The sequence below is a fragment of the Pongo abelii genome, chromosome 19 (assembly GCF_028885655.2).
Source record: "Pongo abelii isolate AG06213 chromosome 19, NHGRI_mPonAbe1-v2.0_pri, whole genome shotgun sequence".
Lineage (NCBI taxonomy): Eukaryota > Metazoa > Chordata > Mammalia > Primates > Hominidae > Pongo > Pongo abelii.
The window spans coordinates 43,582,141-43,594,754 of NC_072004.2; the positions used below are offsets into that span (position 1 = coordinate 43,582,141).

Below are 12,614 nucleotides of genomic sequence, written 5' to 3' on the forward strand. Positions count from 1 at the left end.
TACATTAAAAGTAAAATCTATTGGTAATTTTGATTAATCATTATCTACTCGAGTTTGTCAGTAGTTTTCTAAAGTAAGTATAGGGAAAATGAGGTAAAATGAGGGTAAAATCTTGCTTATCATTACGCAGTAGATTAAAGTTAGGATTTCTATTACAACCAGACTACCTTGCAGTCCAGTTTTTTTTTCCTAAAATGTAATCTTTAAGTATTTTCACTTTTGTTGGAATTCCTCTGTTGACTACTCCCTTCAAGCTCCACATCCTGCTGTTTGTTTTATAGTTTAACAACATCAACAAACAGATTTGGAGATTACCATGTCATACTTGTGATTTCTTTGTCTTAATTTGAAGTTTGCAAAACTGTTTCTTCCATTTGAAAGTACCTTTAGGTGTCCTAAACTCTAATCTCTATTCTTTTACCTATGATTCTTTTTCCTACCCATAGATCCTGATTAATTTCTTAAGAAGCCTGGGTGTACATGTAGAGAAGCTGATTAATGTACTCTTTGCCCATGGGGTCCTTTTACATTCTTATTGCTGGCTGATGCATACATGTGCCCCTCAGTGACAGTGAAATTGCATTAATGGACCTGTTAGATTTCGTTGATATATTTTAAGATTTATTTGATTAGAAGGTATTTGTTGGCTCATTGTTGTGCTTAGAACAAAATCTACCTAAACTTTGTAGTTTCCGTGAAATGACTTCTTTCTAGCTTCTTTTTATTCTGCTTCATAAAAGAGTTCCTTCACAATAGAAGTTTTTATACTTAAAATAAAGCAACTTTAGATGTGACTGCCTTTAAATAATTTTACATGGGAGAAATATTTGAAATAATTTCTTCAAATTTTAGGCATTCATTTGGTATCTTCGCTTTTGTAATCTTTCGTAATAACTTTAAACATTTTACTTACAAATGTTTTGAATATTTTGAAGTGCTAAGTCAGGAACTGTATTTTAAGCCTGATTATGGTTCTTGGTGAAAGGTCTAAAGTAGCACAGGCCAGGAAAACTTTCTGCAGTGAAGGAAGTGTTCTGTAGCTATGGCTTTTCAGCTAAAGGAGTGAATTTTCTAAAATTTTATTTAAATACGTTTGCATTTAAATAGTCACATGTGGCTAGTTAGCTACCCTTTTAGATAACACAGGTCTAGAGGTAACGATTTTCGTTTTTTTTCTTTTCTTTCTTTTTTTGCGGGGTGGGAGGGAGACAGAGTCTCGCTCTGTTGTCCAGGCTGGAGTGTAGTGGCACAATCTTGGCTCACTGCAACCTCCGCCTCCTGGGTTCAAGGGATTCTCCTGCCTTAGCCTCCCAAGTAGCTGGGACTACAGGTGCCTGCCACCATGCCCAGCTAATTTTTTTATTTTTAGTAGAGATAGGTTTTCACCATGTTGGCCAGGCTGGTCTCCATCTCCTCACTTCAGGTGATCCACCCACCTCAGCCTCCCAAAGTGCTGGGTTTACAGATGTGAGGTATGATTCTCAATGCAAATCCGATTCAGTCTTGGGACACATATTTATTATAATATGCTTTTCTACTTTGGAAGAGTTAAGGATAGCAAATTAAAGCAAACTATTTTCTTACAGTATAGGTAATAGAAAAAATTTACATCAATTTTACCATTATTGGTCTTGATAAACATAGTTGTGAATAGATATGACTCTTTCTTGCTTTAGTGTCACAAAGGTTGAAATTACTTGGTTTATGTCTTAATACCAACAAATCTTGTAATACATAATTTTTCATGAGTGGGTTTGCTTACATGTTTCTTTATAGTTAATCTGATGAAAATTTTTAGTTTGTTGTTATTCAAGCTGCATGATTATATAATCTTTATAAAAATATAATTTACCATTTTTAATTACATAAATATATGTTTAGGGTGTAAAATTATAGAAATACAAAAGGAGTGAAAAGAAAATAAATTATTCATAGTTCTACTCTCAGCTGGATACAGTGGCTTACATCTGTAATCCTAGCACTTTGGGAGGCCAAGGCAGAAGGATTGCTTGAATCCAGAAGTTTGAGACCAGCCTGGGCAGCATAGCAAGACCTTGTCTCTACCAAAAACAAGACAAATTAGCTGGGCATGGTAGCCTCACACCTGTAGTCCCAGCTACTCAGGAGGCTGAGGTGGGAGGACCCCCTTTAGCCCAGGAGTTTGAGGCTGCAGTGAGCTATAATTATACTACTACACTTCAGCCTGGGTGACCGAGTGAGACCCTTTCTAAACAAACAAATTAATTAAATTAAAATAAAACAGGAAACAAAAGTACACATAGTCATTTTTCCCATTGAGAGGAATAAATGAAAATAGTAAAATTTGAACCCATTTATCTCACTCTTCGGTGATTACTCTTCTGTATAAGTATATATAATTTGAACTCTTTCTCTGGAAATTTTATCACCGGACATTGTTTCTGAGATTTACTTTCTAGACCGTTCAGTTCTTCTATCTCAGTTTCATCTAATTTCCTCTTGAGTTTTGGAGGTATTAATTTTACAGAAGCAATCTAAATTTATGGGTAGAGACATTTTAGAAACATGCACAAGATAATAAGAAATAGTATCTCTAACTTAAAATAAATTTGGTTTAAAATTAAGTGGTGGCTCATGCCTCTAATTGCAGCACTTTAGTAGGCCAAGGTGGGAAGATCACTTGAGCCCAGGAGTTGGAGACCAGCCTGGGCAACATGGAGAAACCCTGTCTCTACAAAAAATACAAAAAAATTAATTTGGCATGGTGGCATGCACCTGTAGTCCCAGCTGCTTGGGGGCTGAGGTGAGAGGATCACTTGAGCCCAGGAGATCAAGGTTGCAGTGAGCTAAGATGGCACCACTGCTAAGATGGCACCAGCCTGGGCGACAGACCAAGACTTTATCTCAAAAAAAGAAAAAAAGTTTAGTAGTAGCTTATAAAAATTTGAGATAAAAAATATTTGGCCGGGTGCAGTTCAGTGGCTTATGCCTGTAATCCCAGCACTTTGGGAGGCCAAGGCCGGCAAATCACTTGAGGTCAGGAGTTTTAGACCAGCCTAGCCAACATAGTGAAACCTCATCTATACTAAAAGTGCAAAAATCAGCTGGGCGTGGTGGCGCATCCCGGTAATCCCAGCTACTTGGGAGACTGAGGCAGGAGAATCTCTTGAACCGGGGAGGCAGAGGCTGCAGCGAGCCGAGATCGTGCCACTTCACTTTGATCTGGGTGACAGAGTGAGATCTGACTCAAGAAAAAAAAAAGTTATTTGAATTTATGAGAGTCTAACACATTGTAAATTTGGTGAATCTCTTCTGTGATTTTTAGCCAAGTTTAATGTTCTTTGATAAAATTGAGAGATTTTTAATTTAATAGTGAATGACAAAATTAAAAAGATATGTTCTAGTTTGATACAGGTTTGATATATTGATGGTATACCATTTAAAAGGCTTAGTGACCAAGAGGTGAAGTGGAATGGGGATTCAGAATTTGAACAGAGAAAGGAGGGCATCTGCTTAAGCAGAGAGAAGATGGTCACAAAGATGGGATATTGGTTACATAGGAGGAATTTATCAGATAGAAAAATATATTAAGGACCAGTTGCGGTGGCTCATGCCTGTAATACCAGCACTTTGGGAGGCCAAAAGGGCAGATCACCTGAGGTCAGGAGTTCAAGACCAGCCTAGTCAACATGGTGAAACCCTGTCTCTATTAAAAATACAAAAATTAGCCGGACATGATGGCCCATGCCTGTAGTCCCAGCTCAGGAGGCTGAGGCAGGAGAATTGCTTGAACCTGGGAGGCACAGGTTGCAGTGAGCCGAGATTGTGCCACTGCACTCCAGCCTGGGCAACAGAGCGAGACTCTGTCTCAAAAAAAAAAAAAAAAAAAAAAGTATTAAGGATAATGAGAGCAGGGTTTCTCTCATTGTCAGAGAAGGACTTTACAAATATGGAAAGAGAAAGCTAGAAATAAACACTATGGTGTTGGATTGGAATTTGAGATATTGTAGTAAATTTATTGTTTTCAAATATAAGTATTTAATATACATCATGTATTTGAACACATAGGTGTATAAATGTATTATGTACATGTATATATTCCCAACTCTGTTCATTGAGCGTGTCTGAGAGCAGTGACACCCCAGTAGTAGTAAGCACACCTAGCACAACAGCCCCTTGGAGAAATGATTGATCCAGGGTCTGGGCTAGGGAAAGCACAAGATGAAGCTAGGACATCTTAGTGTACCAGAAAGCAAGAAAGTAACCAAATAATAATGGGGCCATGTCCAAAAGACACAAGCCAGCTTAAAAAGGTTTCTGCTGTTCAAATATGGGATAATTTGAACATCAAAATAAATGATATAACTTATTAAATAAAATAAAAATCTATGACTCCATACAATAAATAAATAAAAGAATAAAGTTGAAAGTTTCATGAGAAGCAGAATATTTATGTAGATTCAGAGTACCATCTTACAAAATGCTTATTAATTACAAAGGAGAAAAGAGAAGCTTTATCGTGAGGAAGACTGGCAGACATGGGCCTTAACCAGGTGATCAAAGTGAATACCATCAGTAACAGAACTTCTCAAAATCATGTGCCGCCTCATAGGATATAAATTATAGCATTACCTCTGTGATACTCCTGCCAAAGGTGTTTAGCCTAACTCTAATAATAGGAAATGTCAGAAAATCTCAAACTGAGGGACATTCAAGAGTCCTGTATATCTCAGAATCTTCAGAGGATTGGTTCCAGAACCCCCTCAGATAATAAAATGTGCATATGCTTAAGTCTCATATAAAATGGTGTAGTTTTTGCATATAACCTATGCATATCCTCCCATATACTTTGAATAATCTCTGGATTACTTATAATACCTAATACAATATAAATGCCATGTAAGTAGCTGTCTTAAAAATTTGTATTTTTGGCTGGGCGCAGTGGCTCACACCTATAATCCCAGCACTTTGGGAGGCCGAGATGGGTGGATTACCTGAGGTTGGGAGTTTTGAGACCAGCCTGATCAACATGGAGAAACCCCGTCTCTACTAAAAATACAAAATTAGCCAGGCATGGCAGCGCACTCCTGTAATCTCAGGTACTCGGGAGGCTGAGACAGGAGAGAATCGGGAGGCTGAGACAGGAGAGAATCGCTTGAACCCAGGAGGCGGAGGTAGTAGTGAGCCAAGATCGCGCCATTGCACTCCAGGCTGGGCAACAAGAGTGAAACCACATCTCAAAAAAAAAAAAAAAATTGTTAATTTTTTAATTGTTAAAAAATTTTTGTTTTTTTAAATTATTTTTTTGCCAAATATTTTCAGTCTATGATTGAAATATTTCAGTTGGTTGGTTCAGTCTGTGGATGCAGAACCTGCAGATACAGAAGGGCGACCATACTTCAATTTGTCAAAGTCATGACTTCAACTCTTACCTTAAGAAACTAAAACAAAGAGCAAATTGAACACAAAATAAGCAGAAGGTAGAGGATAATAAAGATCAAAGCAGAAATCAGTCGAACAGAAAACTGAAAAACAATAGAGAAAATCAGTGAAACCAAAAACTAGTACTCTGAGATCAATAAAATTGTTAAACCTCTAGCCAGACTAATCACAAAGAAAATGAGAGAAGACACAAATTTCCAATATCAGGAGTAAGAGATTATAATCACTATAGATTTTACAGATATTAAAAGAGTAATGGGGAAATATGAACAATTTTATGTCAATAAGTTTGACAACTTGGATAAAATGAACAAATTCCTTGAAGATTGCCAATACTCAAAGCTCATTATTGCTACATGGGATATTATTGGGACATTTGAATGAAACTTGAATGTAGTTTGGGGATTAGATGGTAGTCTTATATCACTATTAAATGGCCTGATTTAATGGATGTATTATGGTTCTTTAGGAAAATGTTCTTCTTTATAGGAAATATACACTCAAGTATATATTAAGGATAGTGAGGCTTCAGGTCAGCAATTTATTCTCAATTGATTCACTTGAAAAAGTTCTTGGAGGCGGGGTGCAGTGGCTCACACCTGTAATCCCAGCACTTTGGGAGGCTGAGTTGGGAGGATCACTTGAGCTCAAGAGTTCAAGACCATCTTGGGCAACATGGTGAAACCCCATCTCTACAGGAAATACAAAACTTAATTGGGCATGGTGGTGCACACCTGTGGTCCCAGCTACTCGGGAGGCTGAGGTGGGAGGATTGCTTGAGCACAGGAGGTCTAGGCTGTAGTGAGCCGAGATTGTGCCACTGCACTCCAGCCTGGGTGACAGAGCGAGACCCTGTCTCAGAAAAAAAAAAACAGAAAAGAAAAAAAAAACTCTTTGAACTCTACTTGCAGTTTTTTGTGTAAGTTTAAGATTGTTTCAAAATAAAATCATTAAAAAAGAAAAAAGAAAAATGTGCCCAGGACTTGAGTACTCCTGGAACCTATTTCAACAGGAATGTTTCCTTTCTTTTACAGCGGAAAGGAAACCTCCTTTATTTAATATGAATGCAATGAGTGCCTTATATCACATAGCCCAAAATGAATCCCCTACACTACAGTCTAATGAATGGTGAGTATTGTTAATATATATATTGCTCAATGTTGAATAAATGAAATGCTTTTTCATAATCTGTTATCAAAGTGATTTAATTTCAATTAGGTAAAATGTATCACCTTATAAGATATTAAAATAGGTGTATTTTACCCTTTTAAATATATTTATTCTTATCATGTTTTCATTTCATAGCATACGTATAACTGAGTTCAGAAAAGGATGGATGATGTCACATGAATGCAAAAAGTATTCATTTTACAGGAATTTCTATTTTACTTTTTCTTTAAATTTAGGAATACCTAATCCTAATTAAATAATAAATAGCATTTAAGCATTAATATTTTATAACTAAAATATATATATATTATTACAACCTATAGTGATATTTGATTGGAGGATAGTTTATAATTTATATGATATAAAAATATAAGTAAAATGATTTGACTTTATCAAAATTACCAGGTAATTAAAAATTTTGGGATCACTCTAATTATAATATTTGTTATTCAGTTTTATCTGATATTCCTTCTAGGACTTCCTTGATTTGTTAAAACTTAGTTCATTCATGTAAAGAGGTTTATGGACAACAGATTGACAATTTTAGAAAACTAGGATTTTTATCAACAGTATAAAACTATAGTAGAAAATTAATTCCTCAGGTGTACCTAGCATTCGATAAATTCTAGGGGGATATCTAGCATATTTAATAAATATTTTGAAATTCACAGATATATAAATTAGGGGTACTTAATTATTTAAAGAGTACATAATTATAGCACATTCATATAAGTCTTTGCCACTTAAGAATGTGCCATATAACTCTACTAAACTAATAATGCTAAAACTCTGTGCCAAAAGATTCTTTCTATATAACTCTACTTTGTGTTTAGAATTTTATAGAACGAATCTTTTGACACTGAGTTTAGTGTTATGGTATGGCTTAGTACATTTTGTGCTGCTGTAACAGAGTATCAGAGGCTGGGTGATTTATAAAGAACAGAAATTTATTTCTCACTTTCTGGAGGCTGGGAAGTCCAGGACCAAGGCACTGGCAGGTTAGGACCTGGACCAAGGCACTGGCAGGTTAGGACCTGGTCCTCTTGCTTACAAGATAGTGCCTTTAACTCTGCATCCTTTGGAGGGGAGGAGCATTGTGTCCTCTCATGGCAGAGAGCAGGAGAGAGAGAACCCTCTCCCCCAAGCCCTTTTTATAGCAGAATTAATCCATTCATGACCTGAACAACTTCCATTAGGCCCCACCTCCCAACACTGTTGCACTGGAGATTAAGTTTCAATATCAGTTTTGGAGAAACAAAAACATTGAAACCATAATTGCTACATATAAGTAATAAATATATTGAACACAGACTGTCTTTACACTGTGTTTGAGAGTTGGGGATTTATAAAAGAATTCTTGCCTACAAGGAACTTAAAATCTTATTTGAATATTGGAGACAAACATTGATGGAGTAATTATTTACTGCCTTACTGAACTCTTGTCAATAACACTATATAATAATGTGTTACAGACTTCTAACGTTTTTAAAAATATCTTAATTGGTTTTCTAGGTTTAATGGAAGTCTTATCCATTTGCTCAGGGGCACCAAATACTCAGGTATAAAAACACTCTCTCCAGAGCAGATAGAGTAATATTCTGAAACATGCTATATAGAAGACCATCCAAGGGGCAAATAAGAAAGAGCTTATTATAGGAAAGAGCTTATTATAAGAAAGGCTTAGCAAAAAGGAAAAGAAAAAAAGGGAAATAGGAATGTTATCTTGGGTTTGAATGCAAAAAAAAAAGTGGATAGGCTTCCCTCATTTTGCCTCAATATAGTAATATGAGCTGTGATATTTAAATATGTAGGAGCAGGATTTTAAAGTAATCTGTGTGAATTTATCTTTGGAAAATGGTGAACATTCATTGGTTGCTTTAGATAGATCTTCATAGACTTATATGAAACTATATAGTCTCTGCTTTTTTTTAATCATTCCCTTTCCATTTCCCCTCCCACCAATAGGCACGTGCCTTGATTTGTGGATGTATTTTTAAAGGAAATAGCAATGTGTTCACTTGATACTTTCCTTTACAATAGGTCTGATTATTTTCGCAACTTTGTAGATTCTTGCCTCCAGAAAATCCCTCAAGATCGACCTACATCAGAGGAACTTTTAAAGGTCAGTTCTATTATAGTTTATTTATTTATTTTATTTTAAGACAAGGCCTCACTTTGTCACCCAGGCTGGAGTGCAGTGGCACAATCGCGTCTCCTGCAGCCTTGACCTCCCAGGCTTAAGCGATCCTCCCCCCTCAGCCTCCCAAGTAGCCAGGACTACAGACACACGCCACTAAACCCGGCTAATTTTTGTATTTTTGTTAGAAGTGGGGCTTTGCCACATTGCCCAGGCTGATATCGAACTCCTGGGCTCAAGTGATCCACACCTGCCTCAGCCTCTCAAGGGCTTGGATTACAGGCATGAGCCACCAGTTCCATTATACTTTAAATTTGTTCTTACCCCTAAGAAATAATTGTAAAGAATGTGTTTTATTATTTGATTCTGAGTTAGGATTAAGTATACTCTACTAGTTTTTAATAAAATACTAGTTTTTTATACTGTTGTTTCTGATAACTTTTCTTAGATACTAAATTTTTGTATTTCGTTTTTCAAATTGATTAGCTGCTCTTACCATGTCTAAATAGAATATGTAGTTAAGTATTCAAATAGCTCAATACTTAATATGTGCAAGAATATAATCATGAGTTATAAATTTTAATTCATGTGGAACAATGTCTTACTTCAAAGTTGATAAAACATACTTTAGCCGGGCACGGTGGCTCACACCTGTAATCCCAGCACTTTGGGAGGCTGAGGCAGGCGGATCACGAGGTCAAGAGTTCGAGACCATCCTGGCCAACATGGTGAAACCCCTGTCTCTACTGAAAATACAAAAATTAGCTGGGCGTGGTGGCACACGCCTGTAGTCCCAGCTACCCAGGAAGCTGAGGCAGGAGAATCGCTTGAACCTGGGAGGCAGAGGTAGTGGTGAGCCGAGATTGCACCATTGCACTCCAGCCTGGGCAACAAGGGCGAAACCCCTTCTCCAAAATAAATAAATAAATAAATAAATATAAGGTTTTATGTTTTTGGATAAAACAATATTTGTAAATAGTAGGCTGGGAATGGTGGGCCACGCCTGTAATCCCAGCTCTTTGGGAGGCTGAGGCGGGCGGATCCCTTGAGGTCAGCAGTTCGAGACCAGCCTGACCAACATGGAGAAACCCTGTCTCTACTAAAAATACAAAATTAGCCGGACGTGATGGCGCATGCCTGTAATCCCAGCTACTCAGGAGGCTGAGGCGGGAGAATCGCTTGAACCCAGGAGGCAGAGGTTGTGGTGAGCCGAGATCGCACCATTGCACTCCAGCGTGGACAATAAGAAGAAGCTCCATCTCGGGGAAAAAAAAAAAAAAAAAAGGAAGAATGTGACTGGCTTCTTACATTTGCCGAATAGAAGCAAAAGAAGCCTTTCTAACTCATGTAGTAGTAACCCAGCCCACTAGTATTTGGTGATTAGATCCTAAGTCTGCATATATTAATAGTATTAATTCGCCTGGCCCCTAGTGTGTATTATCACAGCCCTATTTGAAATGATAGGAAATATTTATCATGAGCTTCTTATCTTTTGGACTAATTACATTTCTGTTGCAGTCTATCATAAAGAAAAAAACTAATAAAAAATTTTAATGTATGAAGCTATTTATCATGGAATTAAAAATTAGAAATAGCTGCCCCAAATTAGAGTAATGGTTAAGTGATTTGGGCACAAACATTTGATGAAATATTCTACAGGCATTATGTTTATGAGTTTGAAATAATAATTATTATTATTTTTTTGTTTTTGAGACAGAGTCTTGCCCTGTCACCCAGGCTGGAGTTCAGTTACATGATCTCAGTTCACTGCAACCTCTGCCTCTGAGGTTCAAGTGATTCTCGTGCCTCAGCCACCTGAGTAGCTGGGATTACAGGCCTAGGCCTCCACGTCCTGCTAATTTTTTATATTTTTAGGATTTCACTATTGGCCAGGCTGGTCTTGAACTCCTGGCCTCAAGTGATCTGCCTGCCTTGGCCTCCCAAAGTGCTGTGATAACAGGTATGAGCCACTGCGCCCAGCTAAAATAATAATACTTATGACTGTGAAAATTGAATAAAACATTGTATAAAGGCTGGGCGCAGTGGTGTAATTCCAATGCTTTGGGAGGCCAAGGTGGGAGGGTCACTTGAGGCCAGGAGTTTAACTCTACCCCCCACCCCCAAAAAAATAAAATAAAATTAGCTGGACATGGTGGTGCACACCTGTAGTCCTAGCTGCTTGAGAGGCTGAGGTGGGAGGATTGCTTGAGCCCAGGAGTTTGAGGTTACAGTGGGCTACGATTCATAGTTACAACTCTTTGCATAAAAAAGAAACAAGCTGACAAAAGAGGTAAAAGTTGTCTTAAGAATTCAAGGATAGCCGGGCGTGGTGGCTCATGCCTGTAATTCCAGCACTTTGGGAGGCCGAGGCGGGCAGATCACGAGGTCAGGAGATCGAGACCATCCTGGCTAACACAGTGAAACCCTGACTCTACTAAAAATACCAAAAATTAGCCGGGTGTGGTGGCGGGTTCCTGTAGTCCCAGCTACTTGGGAGGCTGAGGCAGGAGAATGACGTGAACCCGGAAGGCAGAGGTTGCAGTGAGCCAAAATCGCGCCACTGCACTCCAGCCTGGGCGACAGAGCGAGACTCCATCTCAAAAAAAAAAGAAGAATTCAAGGATATTTCGTGGAACTCAAGGGATGGCAGAATATGTCTTTCTGGAATTTACATGCTAACTATGTATCTACAAAACATTTTATACATAGAAAATTTCTGAAAAGAAGTATATTACAATGTAACTGTGATCATCATAATGGTGGAATTGTTTTTTCTACTTTTTGTATTTGATAAGGTGAAATTATATTAAATGCTAGTGATAAAAAACAGTAATAATTTAATGGCTTTTAATCTGTGTTAGTATTTTATAAAGAATATTGTTCACGCAGCATATAAAGGAACCCAATATCTAATATCTAAATTCATCTTTCATAATTCACCATCATTAAATACATTCCTGTTGAAACAAATATGACTCAGAGCTGAACATGTCTTTTGTGTGAAATCATCAGTTCTTAGAATATGTAAACCTTGAGAGCTCTGATTGGACTTAATTCTTAGTGTTTAGACCCTTCAGTTATTTTAACTCTGCATTTTTAGTTGGCCAACAAAAATATTATGTTCAAAATAAAAAGAGTAGTTATGTACGCACAGAGTATATGTATGTAAATGATAATTTTATAAATAGAAGAAATTTAACAGAATTATGTAGCTATAGATTATATGCATTATCTATCATAGGATATTATCTCTAGGGTCTGAGAAGGAGTACCTTTGTCACTAATTGAAAAAAAAATCAACCTTTTACCTTCTACCCTATCTAGCACATATTTGTTCTTCGGGAGCGCCCTGAAACCGTGTTAATAGATCTCATTCAGAGGACAAAGGATGCAGTAAGAGAGCTGGACAATCTGCAGTATCGAAAGATGAAGAAACTCCTTTTCCAGGAGGCACATAACGGACCAGCAGTAGAAGCACAGGAAGAAGAAGAGGTAATAGATAAAAAAATGATTCCAATATTGAATTTTCACTATTGGTTTCTTTCCTTATGCAGCTTGCCCTGCCATAATTTACCTTATATACCAAGGGTTTCCAGGTTGTATTTTCTTAACACTGGTCCTATAAAATCCCAGTTAGGAATAAAAAAAGGTCCTTTTTTCTTGGAGAAATAAGAAAAATTAAAAAAAAAATTTTTTTTTAAGACTTTCATCATGTTTGTTTGCATGATCTAAATCCAACCCCTTTATGGTACACAATGTCATAATGAAGGTTCTGAGAAGTCCTTTGTTAAAGAAACTTGTTCACCTTTGTTTAATCTAGTCCTTCTCTAATTTCTTGACCACTGAACCTGTTCTTTTTTTTTGAGACGGAGTTTTGCTCTTGTTG

At 37.1% G+C, this 12,614-nt stretch overlaps 1 protein-coding gene across 2 annotated transcripts in view; it reads left to right on the plus strand.

Moving 5' to 3' along the window:
* TAOK1 (TAO kinase 1) overlaps positions 1 to 12,614 on the plus strand; it is a 162,533-nt gene that overhangs the window by 95,471 nt on the left and 54,448 nt on the right. For both annotated transcript variants that reach the window (XM_024234836.3, XM_054536582.2), the window contains exons 9-11: positions 6,456 to 6,549; positions 8,632 to 8,713; positions 12,053 to 12,220. In XM_024234836.3, the coding sequence (XP_024090604.1) occupies positions 6,456 to 6,549; positions 8,632 to 8,713; positions 12,053 to 12,220 (344 nt within the window). The remainder of the gene's footprint in view (positions 1 to 6,455; positions 6,550 to 8,631; positions 8,714 to 12,052; positions 12,221 to 12,614) is intronic.